General features: G+C 51.0%; 7 protein-coding genes across 8 annotated transcripts in view; 2 read left to right on the top strand and 5 right to left on the bottom strand.

Annotated features, from left to right (window-relative positions):
- Nucleotides 1-312: 312 nt before the first annotated feature.
- Nucleotides 313-1,791, bottom strand: PV06_05728 (uncharacterized protein; the record flags this gene model as incomplete). The annotated part of the gene is made up of 1 exon (XM_016406758.1): nt 313-1,791. The coding sequence occupies one exon, from the start codon at nt 1,789-1,791 to the stop codon at nt 313-315; it is 1,479 nt and encodes a 492-aa protein (XP_016262362.1).
- Nucleotides 1,792-3,779: 1,988 nt separating this feature from the next.
- Nucleotides 3,780-6,333, top strand: PV06_05727 (uncharacterized protein; the record flags this gene model as incomplete). Its single annotated transcript, XM_016406757.1, has 2 exons — nt 3,780-5,315; nt 5,420-6,333. 2 exons carry the CDS (start codon nt 3,780-3,782, stop codon nt 5,513-5,515), a joined length of 1,632 nt encoding a protein of 543 aa, XP_016262361.1. The 3' UTR covers nt 5,516-6,333.
- On the bottom strand, nt 6,239-10,864 carry PV06_05726. Of its 2 annotated transcripts, XM_016406756.1 has the most exons (3): nt 10,374-10,864; nt 9,664-10,265; nt 6,239-9,568 (listed from the first exon to the last, which is right to left on the bottom strand). In XM_016406756.1, the coding sequence occupies exon 3, from the start codon at nt 9,391-9,393 to the stop codon at nt 6,715-6,717; it is 2,679 nt and encodes an 892-aa protein (XP_016262360.1). In that variant the 5' UTR covers nt 9,394-9,568; nt 9,664-10,265; nt 10,374-10,864; the 3' UTR covers nt 6,239-6,714. The 2 variants fall into 2 exon arrangements, with proteins under 2 accessions (XP_016262360.1, XP_016262359.1); XM_016406755.1 differs by having other exon boundaries at nt 9,664-10,864.
- A 141-nt stretch (nt 10,865-11,005) lies between these two features.
- Nucleotides 11,006-12,241, bottom strand: PV06_05725 (uncharacterized protein; the record flags this gene model as incomplete). Its single annotated transcript, XM_016406754.1, has 1 exon — nt 11,006-12,241. One exon carries the CDS (start codon nt 12,239-12,241, stop codon nt 11,006-11,008), a length of 1,236 nt encoding a protein of 411 aa, XP_016262358.1.
- A 1,069-nt stretch (nt 12,242-13,310) lies between these two features.
- On the bottom strand, nt 13,311-15,192 carry PV06_05724 (uncharacterized protein; the record flags this gene model as incomplete). The annotated part of the gene is made up of 4 exons (XM_016406753.1): nt 13,311-13,386; nt 13,445-13,974; nt 14,042-14,590; nt 14,662-15,192. 4 exons carry the CDS (start codon nt 15,190-15,192, stop codon nt 13,311-13,313), a joined length of 1,686 nt encoding a protein of 561 aa, XP_016262357.1.
- Nucleotides 15,193-20,715: 5,523 nt separating this feature from the next.
- Nucleotides 20,716-22,943, top strand: PV06_05723 (uncharacterized protein). Its single transcript, XM_016406752.1, has 2 exons — nt 20,716-20,834; nt 20,886-22,943. Exons 1-2 carry the CDS (start codon nt 20,783-20,785, stop codon nt 22,775-22,777), a joined length of 1,944 nt encoding a protein of 647 aa, XP_016262356.1. The 5' UTR covers nt 20,716-20,782; the 3' UTR covers nt 22,778-22,943.
- Nucleotides 22,944-23,396: 453 nt separating this feature from the next.
- PV06_05722 (uncharacterized protein) overlaps nt 23,397-24,293 on the bottom strand; it is a gene marked incomplete at both ends in the record, with an annotated part of 1,380 nt that continues 483 nt past the window's right edge. The window contains one exon of the mRNA XM_016406751.1: nt 23,397-24,253. Coding sequence (XP_016262355.1) covers nt 23,397-24,253 — 857 coding nt within the window. The remainder of the gene's footprint in view (nt 24,254-24,293) is intronic.

Here is a 24,293-nt window from a genome sequence, read left to right as displayed (position 1 = left end):
TAACTCGTTCTCTCTATCGTGATATGTCTGTACATGGGGCCTGCCTTGGGGGTGGAATAGCTCCTCTTCGCGTGTCAGGTCATGCATCTCTTTTGAGCTCGTGGCGTTGGCTGCGTCGTGTTCTATTCCCTCACTTGTTCGAATTTAAATGCGCACCTTTAGCGTAAATGAGGGCAAGCGGCGACTGCGACTGCCGGGTTTACTCCCCGATCCGACTCTCCCTCTACTCTCCCACTTTGATCCCCCGAATTCGCGTCGGACTTGAAACTGGCCCCCCCTCCATGGTCCTCTTCCGACTCGACGAGGTAGGTCCTACTTATTACGCTTGGCCATCTTCTCGAGGACTTGAATGGCCTTCTCGATGCGAGCCCTGGCGTCATCGAGCTCCTTCCTCAACTCGTCAGGCGTGTAGCCGCTGCTCTCCTTGATCCACCAAGGGGCGATGTTGGTAGCGATGCGATGGAGCAAGACGGCCTGGTGGAACTCGGGGCCTCCAAAGGGGAAGTGCTCGTCTCCGCCGAAACCGACCACCACGCCATCCATGGGTTCGGGACGGACGTTCTCCGCGATGCAGGCGGGCAAGGCACCGCGACGGTCAACGGCGGCGAGCAGCTCGCCGAACAACGTCACCGCCCATTCCGACTGGCTGTTTTCGACGGTGTGGGTGAACTCCTCGGGTGGCGGGTAGAAGCCTGCGAACTCGAAGTCGATCACCGCACAGACGGACACGCGTGGCGGACTGTTGTCGTTGGTGGGGCGGCGTTGCCTGGCTTGTTCGACGAGCACGTTGCGCGGGGAAATGTCGTAGTGTGTAAAGGCCATGTACTCGGCCGTCTGCTTCTCGTTGTTGAGCAGGGAGAGCTTGGGGAGTGTATCTTTCATGAATTGCCTCACGACGTCTCTAACTTCTTCTTTGTGCAGGCCCATGAGTGCGTCGGCCTGAAGTGCCTTGATGTTCGAACGGAAGATGTACGAGATGTACTCGAGGTGCGATGTCAGGGGGGACTGCGGGCGATCCTTTTTGATGATTATTCCCTGGATGTATACGTCTAGGCCGGGCAGGATGGCTTTGTCGTAGAGCGTGGCGGCAGGATGAGGGATGGACTTGCTGCCGATCAAGCGCATGTTGCCCACTGCGCGAGTCGGAGGTAGGCATTTCCGCCACGTCGCGACGTGTCCGGCGATTTCGTCCATGAGGACCTTGCCGTGCGCGACGAGGTCTTCTTGAGTTATGGTGCGGCCCGGTGTGCGTGTCATGAGCAGCCAGCCCTGGCCGTTTGTTTCTTCACGGCTCTTGGCCGTCTCGTCTTCGAGGGTCAGTGACTTGAGCTGGGTGGGCGCAGAGGCGGAGCGTTCTCGTGAACCTCGCCGGTCGACCGGGGTCTTGATGCGGCGGCCGTCTTCGGACCATGCAACTAGTTTCGGCGCCGGGATGGACGGACAGTACTTCTCGAAGAGCAACAGGCAGCAGAGTTCGTTCTGGATCTTCTCGCCACCAAAGGGGAACCCTGAAATCTTGAGGACTAGGCTGGTCACCTCTTCACGGGTTGGGTTCTTTGTGACGTCGACGGCACCACCGTTCCAGCTGGGCCTAGCAATCGACGTGGGAGTGCTGAGGTGTATGTAGTAGATTCTATTGTTGAAGGACTTTCCCGATCCCAGCTGTTCGACCGTAATGTGCTTGTTCTTGATGTCAGGGAGACTGCGGCAGACAAGGGATTTGATGGCGTCGTCGGACAGGTAGACTTTGTAGTTTGGATGGCCGGTTGGAGTTACACGATCTACATCCATCCTGAAACAGATGGATTGAGGTTTGATGATGGAATGACGCAAATGAGAAGGCTGGTGTAGATGAAGACGAAGAAAGTGCCTGCGTGTGTTTTTGGAAGGGTTGTTGTTGCAAAGGATCTTACTTGCACCGCAGTCAATGAGTCCGCCGTCCAAAGCACCTCACCGGCGGACGGGAAAACACGAAAATGATTCAATGTGAACCTGGTACCTATTGGGGGTTTGAATGTCTTTATGGACCGTGAGAGGTATCTGTAACGACGACTGGTTGAGCACGGTCGCCATCGTGAGTATTGAATTGGCCTACCTTGCCTTGATATCCCCTGTCTTCTGCTTCATGATGACTTGGCTGATGACCGGTCGATGATGATAGGGAATTCACGTACAATGCACTGAGAAGGGCAGTCTTTATTGGATTTGTATTCTTGAGACCCTTTTTGGTGAGCAAGCAATCATTTTCATCTCCATATGATTGTGAACATTTAGATCAATACATGGGTATACTTAGAAGGAATGCTGTGTAAAGTAAAGACATCTACGAACATGTCTGAACTCCTCACTTGATCTCAGCCTTATAGAAGGGCTGGATATAGTTTCTTTTGATACATGATGACAGTCCATAGCAACGATCTTGTCTAGAGATTGGACGGATGAATGGATGAAGCTCTGAGACGGGAAGACTTTGCATACCACGTGAGGTCAATGTCTCTCTCGGAGCGGGAAAACGTGACAGCGGTTCGGGGAGAAGAAACTCCATGTCCGAAGTTCAGCCTCAATAGCTTCTTGGCTCTCGGTACTCGCACTCGTACTCGTATCAGTACTGACACGGTGAAATTTAGTGGTGACGACGTGTATCTGTTTGTGTTGATCTCTTTGGCATCCGTATGGAGTATGTGATATGCAAAAGTCCTGTCGTTGTCCTTCTGCCCAATTTCTTTGATCACCCCGGTACATTTGGTGGCTGTTTCATCGAAACTCAATGTCATGGATTCTGCTCACACTATCACCATGTGGCTGTTCAACTAGTTGCCATTCGACTTTTCATTCTCCGGCCTCGGCCCCCTTTTCACGACGATGGGTTGAAATTGACTTCTTCCAACGTCCACAAGCGATCCAATCGTGAAATGAGATCGTCGGTCCACCGTGCTACTATTCGCCCAGAGATCTCCGGTTCTTGCTATTTCGACGGGAGGCCTGAATGCCAACCTCAGCCGTCGAATTTTGAACATTCCGCTTCCACAGCTTGGGTTTCTTGTGGATACAGGCTTGTTAATGTCATTCGCTTTTCCCTCGTTCTTGGGACCCTGATCAGTCACTTGCCTCCACAGCTTCTAAACAGTCCGTCATACACCGGTTCTTCCTCTTTCCCAGGACCATGGGATAGCCTGAGGAGTGTGCTTCCAGAGCGCCGATGGAAGATCATGAGCTTCACTTTGTGTGACACGGGAAAAAATCAGTCCTAGTTTCTCGCTCCTCCAAGGGCAATGATGCTTCGTTGCACAAACGGGCCTGGGCCACAGCATCGGAGCACAGGAAGGCTTGAATACGAGCACTCCGAACTCCGTAGGGCATGGGAATTTGCTCGGGGCGAGCTACACGGACCAGCCTTGCTCAAGGTCGGCCCACGGTCATCCATGCTAGCACCATGACGCCAAAATCCTACCGCCCGCTGGTTCAGCCTTAATCTCATAACACTTTTCTACATACAGCCATCGTCTCTCGGATATGGAGAACTTTCGCTACTGCATGTCCCTTCCAGCCCAAATCCTGAGCAAAGGTAGGGAAGATGTCTTGGGGGTTCGAGACGGATTTCTCTCGTCCCCCGTCCCCTCCCCGTCCCTCGTGTACTTCTGACTTTCTGCGTTTGAGCTTTTTGATTTGAGATCTTTTCTTGCTTCAGATTCCCTTTCGCCTATCTCAACAACCCAAACCTCTGACACTAGATCTTGCGACGAAAGCTTCGAGCGTTTGGCCAGCGACAGTCTGTCACCATGTCGGATTGTCAGAATGGCGCCCCGCCAATGTATCTCTCGTGGTCAAATGTCACTGTCACGACGGATCAAAAGGCCATCAATCGAGGAGTTCAGATTTCCATGGGCACACCTCCCCAGATAGTCTCGCTCCGACCGAGTACCACCGACGAGAACCTTTACGTCGTCAACCGAGAGAACTGCGCACCAGAGTACAACGACACTTGTTCCGGTTTATATGGAGGTGTCTTCGACTACGCCAAATCGAGCACTTTTACACAGGTTGCAGCTGCTCAATGGAACGGCACAGACGCTGAGAACCCCAATCAGCTGTCTTTCGTCCACTTCAACGACGCTCTTACCATCGGAAATGCTTCGATCAGGGGTTACCCATCCATGTATGACCAGCCGGGATACGGCGGACAAGGCGTGCTACCTTTGGGCACGAATTCAGATCTCCTCAAGATCGCAGTCGATTCCGGAGCGATCCCATCTACGGTCTTCGGTATCTGGGCAGGCAGCCGATCTATAAATCACCCAGTCGACGGCGCAGTGGTGCTCGGCGGCTACGACACCACCCGAATCAGTGGGGACCTGACGACTTTCAAGTCACAAGAGAAGTGCGAATTCTGCGTCTTGGTCACCGGTATCGAGTACGAAGACAACACGGGCAACCATAACCTGTTCGACAACTCCTCCCAAACACTACAGATCAACTTGCAATCCTCCGAGCGGGTCCTGAACGTCCCCCAAAACGTCTGGGAGAACTTCCAAAAGGCCAGCAATGGCGCCTACAACGAAACGTCGGGCTACCTCCAGTATCCCACCTCCAATCCACCCACGGGCAACGTGACCGTCACCCTACAGAATGGGTACAAGACCACCATCCCGACGGAGGAACTGTTCTACCTGCCCCGCCAGTACGACGACGAAGGCAAGTACTCGATCGTCAACGACACGTACCTGATCCCGACCATAATGAACTCGACCAACGACGGGTACGTGATGAACTGGGGGATGCCTTTTCTCACCATGAACTACATCATCGGCGACTACAAGCGTCAGCAGTTCAAGATGGCCCCCGCCATCCGCACCGACTTCAAGGCCTCGGGAGGCGGCTACTCGCTGCAAGCGTCCTGCGACCCCAAGGTCAGTGTCACCGCTTCCGCCACGTCGAGCATCACCGCCACCGGCGCCATACGCGGCTCTTCGTCCACCGGCTCTGCGTCGCACGGCGGTGGAGGAGGTGGCGGAAACAACACCGGAGCCATCGTCGGTGGTGTGGTGGGTGGTGTGCTCGGTCTCATCGCCATCCTCGGCGGTCTGGCCCTACTCTTCTACCGTAGTCGACGACGCCGCAACGCAGCCGCACAACCTGCACAGGCTGGGAATGGCGGAGGCGGCGAGACCGGCATGTCTCAATACACGGGCAGCGTGGCAGACAGACATTCTCACTGGACCGCCATGAGTCCCACCGAGGTCCCAAGCGAATTGGGCAACAATCAAAAAGTCGGCAATGTCAATGTGAACCAGTGGCTCTCGAGCCAGGCCAGCGACGTAAGTGTTGGATTTTTTTTTTCTTGCGCATTCCCCTTTGTCTCTCAGCATCTCTCTATGCTTGTGATATTTTTCTTCAGGTTGCTGACTATGCGAAAACACAGACCCAGACCGTAACGGACTCGACATCTCCAAACCCAAACTCCCACACTATGGACCGACCATTTGAGATGCCCGCTCAATCATGGGATACTCGATAGATACTAAACGTGTTTCCGACAAGTTACCTAATTCAAAGACCGGCATCAACTGTAATCGCGCGACAGGCATTCTTCTACATGACTGGTCACCTTTTCCTCCTAGACACCCGATACCACCAGCCACTTCAAGCATCGATACCTACCACATCGACCATATCCCCTGTTCGCTGTTAGGTACGGAATCGGCCACCTCAAGAGCACCATCTCTCACCACTCACCTCACCATGGTCGACCGGGCAATATCTCTCGAATACCTCGAAACCTCCAACCTCTAGCACCCCACCCCCCATCGACGGCGACGGTACCATCCTGTATCAGAAAGGCAAAATTTCAAACACGTCATACTACACCCCTCGCAAACACCCCGTGGGTGAACGGACAACCTCCTTATCATCATCGTCATGATTTCACGATCAGTCTCTCTACAAGATCTCTTTTTGTCATCACCCAAAAACCCGTCGTTAAGAGTTTATCGACATCACATCAAATCAATTTCTTTTTCTTACTTGACAACTTTTCAAATTCCTACTTCGAGACGGTCCCGTCCTTTTATTATTATTTCTCTGTCGCAAGCTTTGAGAATCTCAGCAGGACGATAGAATACCAGAATGGGGAGGACGAGGACGAATTTCAGTCCTCGGAGCAGGATGTTTTTGATGTTCTGGAGAGAGAGGGAGTGAGGGAGTAGGCGCAAAGTTTTGTATAATCATGATCATTACTAGCCATCAACATAACACCACTTGGCGGTCGCCGTGTAAGGTGTATATAGCTCGTTGTGTTCTCGTTTCGAGAGGAGAGATGGACAACGAGAGGAGGAGGAAAACAAATTTGATGTTGCAACTAAGAACTGAGCCAAAACACCTTACTCTGCAATACTCGTCCTCGTACATTCGGATTCGAATAATTGCCCATACTTCGTACTCCGTACCAATAAAGCCTTTCTAAGGGTCGATAATATGGATTTACATTCGACGACAATCCTTGCCTCGACAAAGATAGCTACTACTGGCCTTTTCAAGTATTGTACAGTAGATATGCGAGTTGGAACTCTGGAGCCTGATCTTGGATATCTACAGAGTATTGCCATATGTCCCGGCTTTGGATGGTGCAAGGGTGTTGGGTTGGTGATAATATCATTTCGTCTCGTCATCATCTGCACGCCTCCAGACCTCCTTGATAGCGATCAGGTTCCGGATTCCTTAGAGGTCGTGCTTCATCTGTTTATTGCCAAAGTCCGTCGGGGACCCGGAGAGTGTCTTATCAGACTCGCGTTTGAGGATTTTCAGCAAAACAGGGTCTCGTTCAGAGCTGAAATCTTCGCTAAATTTGCCATTACTTATGCATTTCAGCCATTGTTCCAGGGCATCCCAGGTTGCATGGCGAAATCGACCGTTTGAGAACAAGTACCTCATGCCAATACATATTACGTCTGCAATTTCAGCTGGAGACAAGATGGGGATATTATCGTTCAGGATGTTCGTCGTATATTCATAGTATGCTTGTTCGTCGGCTCCAACAACAGCGTATCCCTCTCTGAATTCGTCGTACTGCGGCGAATCCTCCATTTTCGGCTGAATCTTGACAAAGCGACGAAGCCCTTCCGGGGAATATTGCTTGAAGTTGACCAATCGCCAGTCGAACCCCCCAGACTCGGGCACAGTCATTTTGCCTTTGAAAGCCTCATAATGAAGTAGCGATTCATCTGCGTCCTTGTTCCCGGGGTCCGGAAGAAATTCCCCGTACGGGGCGGCTATGAAAAAAGCGGACATGGCGGGGCGAGAGCAGTTGCTGTTGTCCAGAAGTATGGATCTTATGTCGAGATCAAGACAGTTGTTACGTGACTTGGCTCTAAAGCCGTCGTGGAAACATTCTTTAGTGTTCAACCGGCCAATAAAGTAGTGTTGCCATAGTGGTAGAGAAACCGGAATCAGAGGCCCTTTATGGTCCACAAAGTAACGAAGGGAAATGTATTGCGTCCAGGAGATGTACGGTTGAAGCATCTTGGCCATGTCGTCACTCAGCTCAGAGTGGTGGCGAACAATGGCAGAGACGATGAGACCTGCGGCAGGAGTTGTTTTCTCCAGATCGGTTACTGCCATCTTTGCTTGAAGGTAAGGGATCATTCTGCGATATGCGGCGTGTCCGAAAGCCAAATTCTCCATCTCCGAAAGCTGAGGGCACTCTAACAATATCGAGCTATCGGCCTCTTCCTGTCCTGCTTTTAGGCGTGAGTACATGGCTGAGAAAAGAGAATCTAGAATATTGGTCTCTGACGGCGTCCACGACTCTGGGACAATGTGCTCAGCATAGTCCAAAGCTTCTGCGAAAAATATAGATTTTGTGCTCAGGATGTAACCAAGAGCAGAAGCTGTCATCAGTCGTTTGGTGGCATCTTCTCTGGGTACGTTACAAGACTGAAGGAAATGTGCACCCACTTCGCTCTCGAGTAGAAAATCTTGGACACATCGATGGATGAATTTAAGCCCTACACCACTTGCCTCAACCAAATGTTCATAGACGGCTTCCATTCGGTCCAGGTCTCGTTCAATTTCGACAAGTCCGGCACAATTTGCAACGACGTTGGTTTCCAAATTTCGGGCCGATTCGTCCAGTTCCGTAAGAAGTTCGGTGTCAGGCCCATTTATAACTTGAGAGCTAATTACATCAAGCTCTCTTGAAGCCAGAAGCAACTGAAGTAAGCTTGGGTATGCACTGATCTGCACTGCGGCATCTAACAGAGGAAGGTAAGGCTTGGGGTGCTTGAGGTAAAACCTGTCCTGGCGTTTCAGCATAAACTCGAATAAATCGTTCATTTCAGTCGGAGTGTCGCTCAGACGTTGCCCGAGGTCTTTGTCACTGTCGCCCTGGAGAGATCCTCGCCTTAGGTCTTCTGCCACCAGGTACGCCCATAAGAAGACCCCCTCTGCTCGCATGGCGATATCAGAGGCGTGCGCTGCAGCTCGAGTGTTGTCGAGTCGTTTGCTGCAGTATGATTCAATGTCAGCAAAGTTTAGATCTTGTAGCCTCAACATCGGACAATGCCCAAGACTTTGCACAAAAAGAGGTTCGGGGCGACTCGAACAGCATATTTTGATGTTTCCTGAATTGCGTGCGAGGCAATGGATGGTTTCAAGCAGGCCTTCGTGGTCGTCTGTGTTTTCATCGAGTCCGTCTAACAAGAGAAGATAATTATGCTCAGAGACGGAAAGCAAATAAGTCAACCAGGATGACAGCTCCCGGTCGGTCCAAGAACGAAAAGTGGTGCCCGATGATCGAAGAGAAGATTTGAGCGACTCTGGGGCCATATTTGTCCCAGTATGGTCGACCTTCTGCACGAGGCCTTTATCCTTGTCAAGAATTTGAAAGCACAAGGATCTCCAGAAGCCTTGATTTGTCTTAAGCAATACACTTGTTGCTGGTTTGAAAAACCAAAAATCTAAAACGTGAACTGGTTTAGGCCTTTCCCATTCTTCCAAAGGCACGAAAGTTGGCCCATTGGAATTAAGACTCAGGTAAATGAAGTCCATTAGCTGACTTTTCCCAGACCCTGGCTTTCCACTGATCCAGAAGATTTTAGTGCTACCGTAGAGCCATTGCACGAAGTTCGATGGCATGCAAGCGTCATGGGGTGAATGATGGACGCAGGCTGGGCACTTGAAGATCCACGTGTAGGTCTCTCCAAAATCCCGGACACGCTTTTCGATCATGTTTCGACGTTCGTTCATCTCAGAATATGCCAAGGCATCAAGAAGCTTTCTCCAGGCGGACTCTCGCACATGATCATGCAGATCAGTAGTCTTCGCATGATGTGTCTCCATGAGAGCATCTTGAGCATCAAATCGATTCATGATGGTGGCTTCGCTTTTACCGAGCTGCATATCCTGTTGATCAAGACGCGCTGTTATGGCAACTTCCGAAGCCTTGGTTGCTGCCAGCGAAGCATCAGAAGCTAGTGATAGACGGCGCAAGACCTGTGCGATAATGTCTTTCTGGCCGTCAGAAAGTGTTTCAAACCGGCTCCGTCTGACACTTTCATCTTCGAAAGTTTTAATACTGGGAAATGTCAGCATCAGCCACCCTAGAGGGCAAGCCTCGACTTGCCATTGAAGGGAATGTCTAATAATGTCAAAGCGATTGGGAAAATTCACCTTCGAATACCTCTGCTATCCACGTATGGTAACTGGAAGAGCGGAGGTCTGACTTACTACTGTTCTTTCAGGAGCGCCGAACGTAATGCTGCATCTTGTTGTTCCAACTTGGCGCGTAGCCGATCAATGGTACCTTTACTGATGATTGATCTCAAAGAGGTCTTAAAAGCACCTTTCCACTGGCTCTTAGACAGTTTCAAGTTGTTCAAGACCTTTTTGAGTTCGTCCACGGTAGCGTAAGCATCCGTGGCGATCCCTTGAAGCTTTCTTGCACGAAGAGCCCTGGCATCTTGCTGCATGTTCAAAATTGTCTCCAACTCTTTATTTGCAATAGAGATACTTTGAGCATATTTTTCAACCTCCTTGTTTGTATCCAGCGAGCCTCTCTTGTATATTTCCTTGCACGCAACGATGGCCTCAATGCCTTGTTCCACAAGTTGGAAGATATTGCAGGCGAGCGCCAAAGAAGTAACAGGATCAAGCATGATTTCGACCACCCGTGGCTTTTCGGTCGGCGGGACGATTTCTTCGTGGCAGTCGTTCAAAGCTTCCCTCGGCCACTTCAATGCCTTGATGGATATGTTGAAATATACGGAGCGTGTCTTAATCGTCGGAGTCGGTGCCGTTGTACTATGGTGTGAGCATTGAAGAAACAGCCACAGACAAACACATCTGCATCTACTGAAGACGCCTTCTCAAGAGAAACGAACCTCTGGCCAAAACCTGGGCAGCCATGAGGCGTGCGCGCTCATATAGCGTGGGCTTTTGGAGCAAACAACCAGTCTCAGGCTGTGCAAGAGTGGCCATTTTCATTGGCCTGCATAGCCGCCTCGGAATGAAACGAGGCTGATTCAGAACACATCTTGTCATCCTTGAACCTGCTTAGTGCTGCTGTTAGTAGACATCGTGCTCAAAACAATCAATGAGGCAACGAGACTTTCACGAAACAGCAAGATCCAACATTGAGCAGTGCTGTACAGATATTGATTTGTTTTGTGGTCACGGAAGGATCCGGTGCTATGCATGAAACGACACTCAAGAGTTCCTGCCGATTGACCCAAGGATCTCGCAAGCATGATCACGTGAGTCTGGAGTTGACATACCTCAGTGTAGTGTACGTGCTGGGAGATAGTAGGTCTCGACTCCCCTTACGACCTAATTAACGCTTGAGATGAAAATATATACGAAGAGGGAATATAAGAACAGGTAGATTATACATAGATGCCACGAGCGAGAAATCAAGACAAAAGAGAATCGTTGAGACCGATCTTTTCCCGTGATGTTGCTCCTCCTCCTCCTCCTCCTCCTCCTCCTCCTCCTCCTCCCATCATCATCGTCATCATCATGATGACATTCTCGCATAATCCAGCGGATTGTAGCGGTACTGTTGACCTGGTGTCCCACCACCAGCGAAGCCGACACCGTTAGGATCTGGACTCGTCCCTCCCTGGGGAGTCATTGAGCGATTTGGTGCGGCACTATCACTACCAGGTAATTCAACTGCAAAAGATCTCTTATCAAGTCCTGGAGACGCCATACTTCCATCTGGATCGTAAGAGGTGGGATGGCTGCTCACGCTGCCTGCATAGCTCTGCCGATCGCTTGCATTGCCGTTGGGGAACAACGTCTGATTTGCTGGGGGTGAGCTTGCTGATAGTTCCGACACGGCGGTCGAGAAGCGATTCGGTGGCTGCAGGTTTTGGTTCTGGTGCTGTTGTGGCGCGAATTGTGAACTCCCGTCCATCTCGATCGCGAGGCCTTGTGGGGGCGGCACATGCGAAGCATTCTGTATCTGTCTCCCGTCCTGTGCGTAGCCGCCGTAGTACTGCGACTGTCGCCCGTACGCGGACTGATTGGCGGACTGGACGTAGTTTCTGTCCATGCTAGGAGGGAAACCTGGCGATCTGGGACCGGGGCCGAACTGTGCTGTGGCGGGCGACATCAGGCCTGGAGAGTATTGCCCGGACTGCTGGAACGTTCGCGACCGGTCTGCCGGATTCAGAGTCTTGAGTTTCCCGTCTTCCATCATGGCACTGAGGACGCCCGAGTCGATCAACTCGGCCTTCTTGACCAATCTGTCAACCATGACTTTGCTGGCTTCTTTCATTCCATTTTTGGTGAATTGCATCATCGCCCGATTGCATGTGATCTCTATGTCTTCACGCAAGTATAATCCCTCCGCTGGTGCCCCGGATCCCAACTCTTTGTGTTCTGGAGGCTCGCCGGGCTGGTTGCCTCTTATTTGCCATTTGTTGCGGATCTCTATTCCCATCGGGGGATAGACGTGTGTCTGTAAGCCCCAGGGCATGTCATGGAAGCAACCTTTGAAGGAAATCTTCCCGGCCCCGGCCTTGCCAATCCCAGGCACAAACTGTATGCGCTGGTCGATTTCATACCAAGTCGAGAAATATTCATCAGCGGGCGCATTCTGCGGGGCTTTGATGGGCCTGAGGTCGATCACAAGGGGGTTCAATTCGATGATCTCGCGGTGGGAATGGAGCATATCGATCGCCAACTGGCGAGGAATGTGAGAGGGTATCGGGGTTATGTTGGCATAAACGGACTTCTTTTTCATCATGATGCCGGCGAAGGTGGTCGTCAGCTGCAAACGTGCAGCGACGTGACTTATACGACGGGTCGCAACCAGGGCAAATCGTCTTCGACGGGGATCAAGTCGCAGAGGTTCCTCAAATCGAAGTCTGGACAGAGTTGGCTCAGACAGGTAGAAGGATGTAAGATTACCTGCAGGATTGGCCGCAATGCCAGGAAGTTAGCGACTAAAAAAAGGCTGAGGCTGACACACTGGGCTGGCGGGGTTTTCTCTATGGTAAGATGGCGAAAGGTTGCTTTGGAATTGGGATTACTATTGTGTTTCACCCAAAGAGAATACCACGACGAGATGAAGCTGACATGCTAGCACTGAGAGCATGGGAGTAGTCTCCTGACCACCTTGGTTCAGCCACTGTGCTGCTCTCGACACGACGGTTGTCTACATCGAAAAAGCGGGCACGCCTGAGGGCAACGCATCATGGCGCAGATGGGCGTCAATGGGGGCGACTGGATTAGCAAAGGACCCTGACTAAGTTACGCCCAAGCCGTGTCCGAGTTCCCACATTTTACGGAGTCCAGCGTACGGAGTAGTTGTTCATGGTTGGTACTCCGTACTCGTACTGACCTTCCCGTCGCCCAAGTTCCGGGAAGCGTATCCTGGGCCACTGCGATGGATCCCCCGTCAAGTTACGATTTAACTTAAGCAGCGCACGGACTGGGGTCTTTTGGAAGGCCTTAATCTGCACATCATGAGAGAAACGCTCTGCTGGAAAATTCACTCGTGCGAGGAAGACAAGCGAATTATTTTCCTTAAGGTGTTTATTTTTGTCCGGCCCCATCTTCATCTCCCTTCGTCTAACAGTCTACAATATAGTCGTGGCGACGCTTGAAAGAACCAAGGCTGAATATACAGTAGGTACGGATACGGTAATGAATCTTACACCCCGGGGCTGTAGGTTCGATGCGGCTTATACATAGGTAAGCATATACAAGTACATCACAACTGTTTGGACTAATTACATCTTGTTGCTTTTTTCTTCCTTCCATCATCACTAACAAAATATTCGCACCTGGTGCAATTTTTCAACCATCTGAATTTACATGTCGTCGTTCATATACCTCTGGAGCCACTCATTTCTACCGATCGCGGATCGAATCTTCTTTCCATAGATCCTGAGAGTATTTGTCAGCTATGCGTTGATCACATCGGGAGGAAGCAATAAACACTCACCATAGAGGAATGGTCAAGAAGCACACAAACAAGAAGAGCCCTCCAAGCACGCAGAAAACCTTCAGGGCGCCGTCTTGAGCCAGCCAGTCGTTGACAAAGTAGGTCAGGCCGAAGGTCAAGAGATTACGAGCGTTGATGGCAACAAAGGCCTCCTCGTTCAATCTTGGGTATGAGTCAATCACATAACCAAACACACAGGTCGACGCAAATGCGAGACTCATGTTTGCAAGACCAAAGGTAAGAACAGGTCCGGTCCAGTGAGTCTGGTAGTGCACCGTCGCACCGAAGCCAAAGAAACCGACCGTGCCCAAGATCGCCACGACAACCATGAGCACCAGGCGAAATTCTGGCTCGTAGATACCCTTATTTTTCCGGGTCAGGTAGACGCAAATCCAGTCATTGAGAGGTCCGGAGATGACTTCACCCAACAAGGTGAGGATGAATGGAGACAAACTGATCAATCCGACCTGCGAGACTGAGAAGTTGTACGGAGGAGCTACGAAGATGACTCCGTTGACGACGGAGAAAACCTGCCACCATGTCAGAAACCACTCGAGAGTCTATCAAGATTGTCTTGTTTGGGGCTCTAGAACTTACCACAATCCATGTCAAGGTGGTACCGTACACCAAGAAGCCCCAGAATACCGCAGGGTAAAAGAATAGGACCACAGGACGCGTGAAGACTTTGAACAGAGGCGCATAACTGTATCGACCAGTAAACACACGCAGCGACCGTAAGTACGACATCTTGGGCTCACTCGAGCCATGCGTTGCCGAGTAAGAGAGATGCTTGCTCTTTTCACCATGCGCCTGAGAGATGTCGTGCTCATGACCCAGTCCCATGTGTACATGTGTTGTACCAGCTTTCTCCGAGTCTCCCGTAACCTCATCTTGAACAGGAACGACCACGACAGCGTCGCGGCGGAACGATGTTTCCGGTACGAACAAGAGGACACCGAACAGGAGGACGCCAAAGAAGATGGCGCACACTCCGAATGTCCACTTGTAGCCGTCGTATTCGATGATGTATCCCGATACCAGCGCTCCGCCAGCGATACCGGTCAGAAGGAACAGATTCCATACAGCGATGCGAGTGGCGCGTTCGTGGACGAAATAGAGGTCACCAATGGTACATTGGACCAAGACCTACAATCCCCCCGCGTTAGTATATATACATCGAGGTGCAAATGGGAGAATGTCGTCGGGGACTATCTTACCTCGTATGGGGCCATTCCAATACCCGAAACGACACGACTGGCCAAGAATGAGCTGTAGTCGGTCGCCACGGCTCCCCAGATGCTGGCTGCCAGCATGATACAGCTGGCCAGAATGTAGATTGGTCGTTTTCCGTACAGTTTCGCGAGAGGGTTCGTGATGAAAAGACCGAGACCGATGGTAAGAATGAGCCACGCAGTCGCCTGAGAGAGGACCTCGACCGTGATACCGAGTTGTGCTGAAATAGGAACGAAACCAGGCGAAAGCATGGGACCAAAGGCACCGACGACGGCTGCCGATAGACCGACGATCAGGAGGATCATCTCCTTCTGCCATTGTGGCCAGTTGAGGGGGTCGTTCGGTGAATCCGAGGGCTGAGGAACCAGAATGATGTTCGCATATCTGCCCTTGCCGTGCTTCAACAGCTCTCGAGGGACTTCTGAATACTCGGGAGGGAGGTCATCCTGGTCACTCATGAAAGAGGTACCAGGGACGACCTCCAACTTCTTGCAGTCGATGATACCGAAGGGCATCTTGCTTCGAACGTGCGAGTAAAAAACAAGTAAGTATATCCGTACCTCGAACGAAATAATTAGAGTAAGGTTCCTGAGACCTGGTTTTCCCCTTCGGCGATATACTGAACCTGTCCAGGTAGTAGGTAGCTTGGGTTACAGAGGTGTTTCGAAAAGGGCAGAGCGGTGGCCTTTAAGCATGTGGCATCGTGGTCAAGCTCGCGGGAGCGAATTCCGCTGCATCGTTGCTGTGGGCAGCATCCAGCGAGGCCCCGAATCAGGGGATGCGTTGCTCCGTGCAGGGGATACAGAATTTTGATACCTACATTAGCTTGCGAATGGGTCAAAAAAGGACCCAGCCTAAACCAACCACATCGACTCTGATAACTCCCTGGTGGCCACGATGGAGGGCACAGCGCCCCGGAGTATTCCCATCAAGGGTACCACACGGTGCCCATGAACCCCAGAGACTCGTCTGATTTTCATTGCTCCTTTCCCACCTTGGATGAATCATGGGTGGGAAAAGCCCCAGAAAGCTGTCGGGCCCCAGATCCAGATTATCTAGTTACCCCGAGCAAGCGATAATGGGAAAGTGGAGGTGATGATTCGGTGTTGTACTCGTACACTGTAGGGAGTATGAGACGTCCTCAAAAGTTGCCAATAAAATGCACTTTAGACCCTTGGAAAGCATTCAATTCCAATCCTTTTTTGGTGTCATATCCGGTGTCACCAAGGAACTTCCGTGCACCATCCGTTCCTCTCCCACACTGGGATTTGTCCGGCATGTGGTTGATCGGCATAGGTGAGCAAGTCTTCTAGACCATTTTCTAGCCCATCTTCGCGTTCCATCAAGCTTTGTGATGCTGGCCTAGATCCTCTTGACGAAACCCTAATCAGCTGCCATGCACACGTTAAGATCGTCTAAGCTCGCTTGGAAGAGAAGGCATAGTCTGTGTCTTTGCCACGCTACGCCTCGACGGCATTCAATCGCGTGGACTGCATCTGGCTTTTGAGTTTTCTGGGGTACTGTTTGACTCGGTGACGGCTTCCTCATGATGCTCAGAGGGTGACTGGGGCTTGTCTCTGTTCTCTCTACAAGCAGCGGAACATTTTCCGACAAGTAGAAAGGAATTGCTGATGCCATATGCGAAAGAAGAACAAGTATCAAACCTCAATTGGTTCAGCCTGACGAGGTTGGATAATTCACCCAAGTCTGACAGTCAAAAGTACCAAAAGTGCTGCTGGTCGAAAGGAGGCTCTTCCACCAGGTGGACCAGAAGCTCTCTTGGTCAGACAAAAAGGGTTTTCCCCGATAGCTTGTTTTCAGCCTCGCCAAACTGAAAAACGCCCGCCTTCATACTCCATATTCTTCGAGAGAAGATCATTTTTATACTCGTACATGTTTCGTTGATTATCACAGATTGTATGCATCTTTTATCAATCACCTACATCTATCGGCAACTAGGCGAGTTGATCAACTTCTTGGGCAATGACTGTTCCAAGCCCATTTTTCTTGTTTGCTGGCTCTGATAAACCATTTGTTTTTACATCCTTGCCTTCTCTCAGCTCCTTCAGAACATCATCAACCACTTCGTAAGCGTGAGGCTCGGCATCGAAATCCAACAGCCACGCGTCTCTCTTCAGGTGTAGTGATGTGGGGTCTTTCCAGATCTTGTCCCAGTCAGCCTTGTGCCACTGTTCTCGTGTCGTGACACCTGTTTTCTGAGCCCTGTGGACACGGCCATATCGAATGGCTTCGTATGCTCGGAGTCCAAGCTGGACATCATTCTTGCCTGCCTTTTCAAGAGTAATCGCCAATGTCACACCGTCTTCCATGGACTGACTAGCTCCTTGGATCGATGTCGGCAAAAATGGGTGTGCTGCATCACCAATAAGTGCTATTCGGGCCTTTGGCGAAAGGAACGTCGACAAAGGATCTCGGAAGACTAGCTTGTAGTCGAAAAGTCGATCCGGAGGAGTGGCATCCACGATATCGTGGACTATCGGAGCCCATCCTTCGAGGTTCCTCTTGACCTCTGCCTTGTCACCTGGAAACTGCCAGTCTTCGTCGATATCAGCGTCGTCCTTATGTGTCAATACCCAGCTGAATTCCGTTCCATTCTTAACTGACGCTGCCAGGAAATGCTTATCTTCACCAATCTAGAATGGGATATTGTCAGTTCACTCTTTGGTCGATATGCTGCAGCTAGTGTCACTTACCCAGCCAGTATGTGTGTCCCCATTGATCACCAGGTGTTTCGTCCTTGGGTTTTTGGCAAGCTCGTCCGAATCAAACCATGATCGATATACGGCGTATCCTGAAGGCTTTGGCGGATCCTCGAAGCCCAGCACGATTTTCCTGCCGGCAGACTTGACCCCTTCTGCGCCCAGGACACAGTCCGCAACCAGCTTCTCGCCGTTCGATACAACACCTGCCTCTGAATCCGTCTCGAAATAATCGGTGACCTGCTGGCCGAGGCGAATATCGATGCCTCTGGCCTTGGCGTGACGATAGACGACATCGTGGATCTGTCCTCGGTGGCCGTTGATCCGTCTTCCCCATTGCTTCTCAACATCCCATACCTGTCTGGTGGCAAAGTTGCCCATCCAGTCGTGGAAGTCGAGGCCTTTGCTTTTGTGGGTGATTGGATCAAGCTCATCGACAACACCCTCCCATCTTTCAAAAATATGACCGGAGTTTGATGAGAAACTGATGACATCCCCAAGCGGCTTCAGTTCCTTGACCTTCTCCAGCAATATGACCGAGTGTCCTTTGCGGTCACATTCTATCGCCGCACACAGACCTGCGAAGCCTGCTCCGACTATAATCACCTTGATGCCAGATGGCGGCAGCCTTGAGAAGTTTGACATCTCGACAGCCTCGTCTCTACCTTGATTTCAAATATTCAAGTGGTGACGAAAAGTACCCAATTCCCCTTGGTACCAGGCAATGAGAACCCTTTAGAGGTTTCTTTGCCCTTCTCCCCACAGAGGTCGTTGTTGTTGCGTCGTCTTCCCAGACCCAGCGGAAGCCACGCACTGTCCCGATTCAGGCTCTACTGTAACACTCACTACTGCTCGGAAAGGACAGTCTGGGGTTTACCCGGCAGCCTCTTGATATATTGTAACTGCCGAAGAATTGGACCAGGAGTTTGGCTTGTTGCATGTATTTGCGCTGTCGAATAATGGGCTTTCTCCGTGCTGCCCCACGATGTCTATTCTCCATTATCACCACCCACGAGATGAGGAGAGGCGGAGCTGGTGCCGACTTATCCACCATTGCATACAATCGACGCCTATGTCAACGTTGTCATTGGGCGTTATGACATAGCCTAGGTCCCCTACGCCGTGCATGTCCCTACCCCATAGAACAACTACCGAGAAACTACTTCGGCAAGTTGGCCATTGTGCTCTACTGAGAAGCATCTCTCTAAGTGTCGTAGAGACCTGCCCATCGACATTATCCTTCTTTGGCTCGGCTGAAACCGAGTGCAAGATTGTGCAGTCTCTTGCACAGGAAACCTCAGGTGAGCTTCGATCATGGCATTCTCAAATATCTTCCTCCTTTGGTCGGGCTTCACAGGTATCGCCCTTTTGGCGATCGTCGGGGTACTTATTCACGATGTGATACTATGGAAGCGTCTGCCGCCAGGGCCGCAACCTTTGCCCTTCGTTGGCAATAAATTCGACATTCCGAAGAAATATCCATGGATTCAATTTCAAGAATGGTCATACAAATATGGGCCAATGTACACGTTGTGGTTTGGCCGCCGACCAACAATCATCATTTCAGATCCAAACGTTGCTGCTGAATTGATGGAAAAGCGTTCCACCAAGTACAGCTCTCGACCCAGATTCGTGGTCATGGGTGAACTCTTGTTTGGCAACTCAGGCATCCTCGTGGCGCCTTATGGGAAAGCGTGGCAGCTTCGAAGAAAAGCCCTACATTCTGCCCTTACTCCAAGAGTCCTTCTGAACTACCGACAAGTCCAAGAAGCAGAAGCAGCTCGGTTGTGCTACCAGCTCCTCGAAAGGCCAGAAGATTACGAACCGCTGATAGACCGCATGACGGCCTCGATTGTCTTCACCATCTCTTATGGTCATCGTGTGGACAACCTTCACTCGCCCATCATTCGACAACGCCTGAAGATGATGCACAGAGCAGCAGCTTCCAACGTCCCTGGTCGCTATCTCGCCGAATCTTTCCCTATCCTTAAACATATTCCCGACATGTTTGCAGGATGGAAACGTGAACTCAAGGCCTGGGGTCAGGAGTCGGAAGTAGCTGACCTTCAATTACTCAACTTTGTACGCGAGGATATGGAAAATGCAAAGCTACCGGGCGCCCGTCCTATACCTAACAGTCTGGCCAAACAGCTCATCGAAGCCCGCGATGCCGACCCAGCATCCTTTGCGCTGCTCGGCGAACGCGATTTTGCAGGATTGCCAGCATCGCTATTTGGCGCTGGTGCGGATACCACGGCATCCACCCTTTGTTCCTCGGTGCTGGCCTTGATCACGAACCAAGAGACCCTACACGCAGCACATGCTGAACTCGACGCAGTCATCGGCTTTGATCGCCTGCCAACGTACGCCGACGAACCCTCACTGCCCTACCTTCGCGCGTTGTGCAAGGAAGTCTTGCGATGGCGGCCCGTCGCAGTGCTCGGTGGCACTCCCCATGCCAGCTCCGAGGAAGACACGTACCAGGGCTACTACATCCCCAAGGGCACAAACATCCTGGGCAACTCATGGGCCATCAATCGAAATGAAGATTACTATCCCAATGCCGACCACTTCAACCCTCTGCGCTTCCTTGACGTCGATCCTCGTTCTCTTAGCTACCTGCCAGAGAAGTACGTCGCCAGTACGCCCGTTGAAAAGGGACGCCTCGCACATCCAAGCAAGTCTGGCCACAGTTCATTCGGATGGGGCCGTCGAATCTGTCCCGGTGCTGATTTGGCTAGCGCAAACCTGTACATCGCTCTCGCACGCTTACTCTGGTGCTTTGACATTAAACCTGTCAAAGGGACTGTGTACGATACGTACGACTACACTGACGGATTCAATATTCGACCAAACCCGTTCAAATGCGAGATCACGATAAGAAGCCCGAAGCATGAAGCAGTACTTAGATCCGAGTTCAAGGAGAGTCAGGATTTCTTGTTCAACAACTTTCCGTTGTTCAAGGAGCATGAAATTGTTGTCTAGGTTGTTTTGCTAGTTGAGTGTTGGCTCGAGGGCTAAGTCGGTATTAGCTGACTCTGGCCCTCTATAGCAAAATTGTGGCGTGTGGGAATAATTTACGAGTAGAAATGAAGTGTACATGTATGAAGCATGAGGAATGAAGGATGAAAATTGGTTGTCGTGGTTCATTTACTTCGTATTCGACCTGATTCGGGGCTCCTTAAAGTGCCCGGAAGATGCCTGTATTCGGCTGACTAAGTCGAGATCTTTAGTTAAAGAAATGGGCCGATGACGCAGTTGAAGCCGCTTAACAAATTCACGTATTTACTTGGAGATGTTTGATAGAGCCGCCAAAATTGCACAAATTGTCCTGCGCCTCTCTTTTCTGTACTCGCTCTAAGAATTCTCAAGTCGAATCTCTGAGATGGCCGAAAAGAATAACGAGACCAATCCCTTCCTCCGGCGCCCTCTCTATGGTGAGCGATCAAGCCTGCGCAGTTCAAGGCCGCACTTCTAACTGCTAACAGTTTACGATCTGCCACCCGAGTTACTGTTCACTCTTACCCTCGCTGGACGAGATCAACCAGCGTCTCAGCATAGAGATGTGTTACCCACGCCTTCTGAAGTAGTGAATGCCTCAAATGAAGGCTCCAATACCCCCTCAACCTCGTGTGCACTGTGCAAAGTTTCCTTCAACAATGTGCAGGATCAGCGACAACATGTCAAGTCCGACTTCCACCGTTACAACTTGAAATTAAGCATAAAAGGAACGCCGTCAATCGACGAGGCTACTTTTATACGAATGATAGGTGACCTCGACGAGTCATTATCGGGGTCGGAGTCTGAAGACTCAGAGGAAGAAGACGAAGGGAACAAGCCAGGCGATACTACGTTGAGCGCACTTCTAAAAAGACAAGCCAAAATCTCGAACGAAGATCAGGACGATGATGCGAAGGCTACAACAAAAAAATACTTCGGGACGGCGCCGATGTTGTGGATGACGAGTCCGAAACTAGATCAGGACGTTGGTTTAGGAGTATACAGAGCGATCCTGTCGAATGAAGAGAGGGAGGCTGCATCTACAAGTCTAGTAGACATCATCAAGAAGAAACAAGTCAAGCCAACGACACCCAAGCAAAACGGACACGGAAAGGGAAACCTGGCGCAAAATGAACCACACTTTTTCCTTTGCATGATTGGAGGTGGACACTTTGCCGCCATGATTGTGTCATTGGTGCCAGAAATCAGGAAAGGACCAGGAGGCATAGAAGAGCGGCACCCTGTAGTCAGAGCCCACAAGACCTTCCACCGATACACGACGAGGCGGAAACAGGGTGGATCGCAATCGGCTAACGACAACGCCAAAGGAAACGCACATTCCGCAGGATCTTCGATACGACGGTACAACGAGATGGCTCTCGAAGCAGATGTGCGCAATGTTCTATCCGAATGGAAAGGCATGATCGATACTGCAGAGCTGCTTTTCATCCGAGCGACCGGATCCACAAACAGAAGAACACTTTTCGGGCCTTATGACGGTCAGGTATTACGAAGTAATGATCAGAGAATACGAGGGTTCCCATTCAGCACCAGGCGGGCGACCCAAGCAGAGCTTCTTCGTTCATTTCAGGAGCTCACGAGGTTAAAAGTGGGCAAGTTGATGACACCAGAGGAGGAAAAGCGGCAAACAGAAAAGGCTGCACCAAAGGAGCCCAAACCAAAACCTTCAACACCAAAACTCAGCAAGGAAGAGGAAGCAGCACAACTCCATACGTCACAACTTCAAGCCTTGATCAGACGTTCGAAAGCTCCCGGCGTGTTATTATATCTGACCAAGAACGAACTCTCGCCAAACTTTTCATTTTACCCTCCCTCAGAACACCACCACGCACCCACACCGCTACATCTATCCGCTTCCACGAACTCACCTGCCCTCGTCACTGGTCTACTCACCAAAGCCAAAGCTGACCCGACCATCACAAACGACGACGGGAAGACTGCGTACGACATTGCGGGCGACCCCAAAACCCGTGACGCGTTTCGAGTTGCACGGCACTTGCTTGGTGAGGACGCTTGGGTTTGGACGAAAGCCCACGTCCCGTCGGCACTGAGTCAGGAAGAGGCGGACGGAAAGTTGAAGCAGGAAAAGGCAGCCAGTGACGCGGCAGAGGTGCAGAGACGCAAGGCCGAGCTCGAGCAGATCCGTGTGGACGAGGAGAGGAGGAAGGCAGGAAAAATGGAGAGGAAGGCCGGCGCGGGCAGGAGTCTAGGGCAGGCCGTGGCTTTCGAAAAGACGGCGAATGAGAAGAGGGAAGAAGAGATGCGTGGTATGACGCCCGAGATGAGAATGAGGATCGAGCGGGAAAGGAGGGCCAGAGCGGCCGAGGAGAGGTTGAAGAGGATGCAGCAGGGGACGTGATGGATGAGGAGTCGAGCTGTTCTTGTAACGTTGGGTATGAAATCAGGATCTACGAAAGTGTACGGAGTATGAAAACACAGTACAACAGATTCATCTCGAGGCGGTTCTATACTCATTCAATCCACGACCATTTGATGATCAATGACAAGTCTGAAAACCAAAGATGATTATGGCAATTGTCTTTTGTTTTCTCCCCCCTTTTGGATTTTTGTACTGTATCGGTTTCGTTTCGTTTCGTTTCTGACCTTTTCATATTCAGGAATGCGCCGCGGCGTCCCATTTGATTTTTTTTCTTCTCTCGCATTTCCCACTTCCAACAAGCCGTGAACATTCCAGGAAGGTCTTGTTTTCCTTTGTGTGTGTTCCCCTTGGAATAATCAAATCAATCATGATGCCAAAGCGGTCTCGATAGACCGCGACCTCGAAGAATTTCATAAACCTATGGAAGTACACATCTAATCTATACATACATACCACACACAAACACATCCAACATCTGTTCGTACCTCGTAGTGACCTAGGTAGGTAGGTAGGAGAGAGAGTGAGAGTGAGTGAGATTTTGAGGGCCCCTATTTTCGCCATTGTGGCGCACCTCCTTTCCTCCTCATACGAGGCTTTCTTAAAAAGCACGTTCGTGATATTGTCTCACGGTATGTCGTCGGACGACATCCGTCTTTTTGACTGGCATCTCGACTTCACGTTTGGCCATGGTCTCGGCTTCACGCTTACCCAGGATGCCGTTGATGAGGCCGACAATCTGGTCGAGGATGTTGTTGTTGCCGCCGTTGCCACCAGCATTCCCTCCTGCGTTGTTGCCGTTGTTGCCGTTGCCGTTGTTATTGTTGTTCTTGTTGTTGCCATTGTTATTCTTGTTATTGCCATTGTTATTGTTGTTGTTGCCATTGTTATTGTTGTTATTGCCATTGTTATTGTTGTTATTGCCATTGTTATTGTTGTTATTGCCATTGTTATTCTTGTTATTGCCGTTGTTACCGTTGTTGGCGGTGGTGGTGCTGTTGGCGTTATTGGCGTTGTTATTGTTGTTGTTGTTATTCTTGTTCTTGTTCTTGTTCGTGTGCTTGTGTTTGTTGTTGTTCTTGTTACCAGTGGTGGTACCGTTATTGGCGGCAGCACCCTGCTGGTTATTGACGGCCGTGGCATTGGCGGCGGCAGCTTGAACTTGAGAGTTGTTGGCTCCGCAGGCTGCGGCGATGGCGTCGGAAGTGGCCTTGTCTACCTTGTTGGTCTGGTTGAGGGCAGCGGCCATGGCGGCAGAGACACATTGAGCTTGGACGGTGGCGGCGTCGGTGACATTCGCAACGGCGGCGGTCTGGTTGGCGGCAGCGGCAGCTTGGTCGGCGGCGGCGATGGCAGCGGCGTCTGCGTTTTTGTTCTTGTTCTTGTTCTTGTCACCGGCTTTGCCAGCACCCTGGTTCTGACCCTGACCCTGGCCTGCACCGTTACCAACACCAGCACCTGCACCGACACCGGCATTGCCAGCGCCCTGGTTCTGACC

Source organism: Exophiala oligosperma, assembly GCF_000835515.1.
Source record: "Exophiala oligosperma strain CBS 72588 unplaced genomic scaffold supercont1.5, whole genome shotgun sequence".
In the NCBI taxonomy this organism is placed as follows: domain Eukaryota; kingdom Fungi; phylum Ascomycota; class Eurotiomycetes; order Chaetothyriales; family Herpotrichiellaceae; genus Exophiala; species Exophiala oligosperma.
Note: the sequence above shows the minus strand (reverse complement) of the source record. Positions and strands in the feature narration are given on the sequence as shown.

What these genes read in the sequence shown, in the direction of transcription:
- PV06_05726 (XM_016406755.1), bottom strand. Translation starts at nt 9,393, where the DNA reads ATGCAGCTCGGTAAAAGCGAAGCCACCATCATGAATCGATTTGATGCT.
- PV06_05723 (XM_016406752.1), top strand. Translation starts at nt 20,783, where the DNA reads ATGGCCGAAAAGAATAACGAGACCAATCCCTTCCTCCGGCGCCCTCTC. An exon ending in CCTCCGGCGCCCTCTCTATG is followed by an intron (nt 20,835 to 20,885) that starts GTGAGCGATCAA and finishes AACTGCTAACAG; the next exon opens with TTTACGATCTGCCACCCGAG.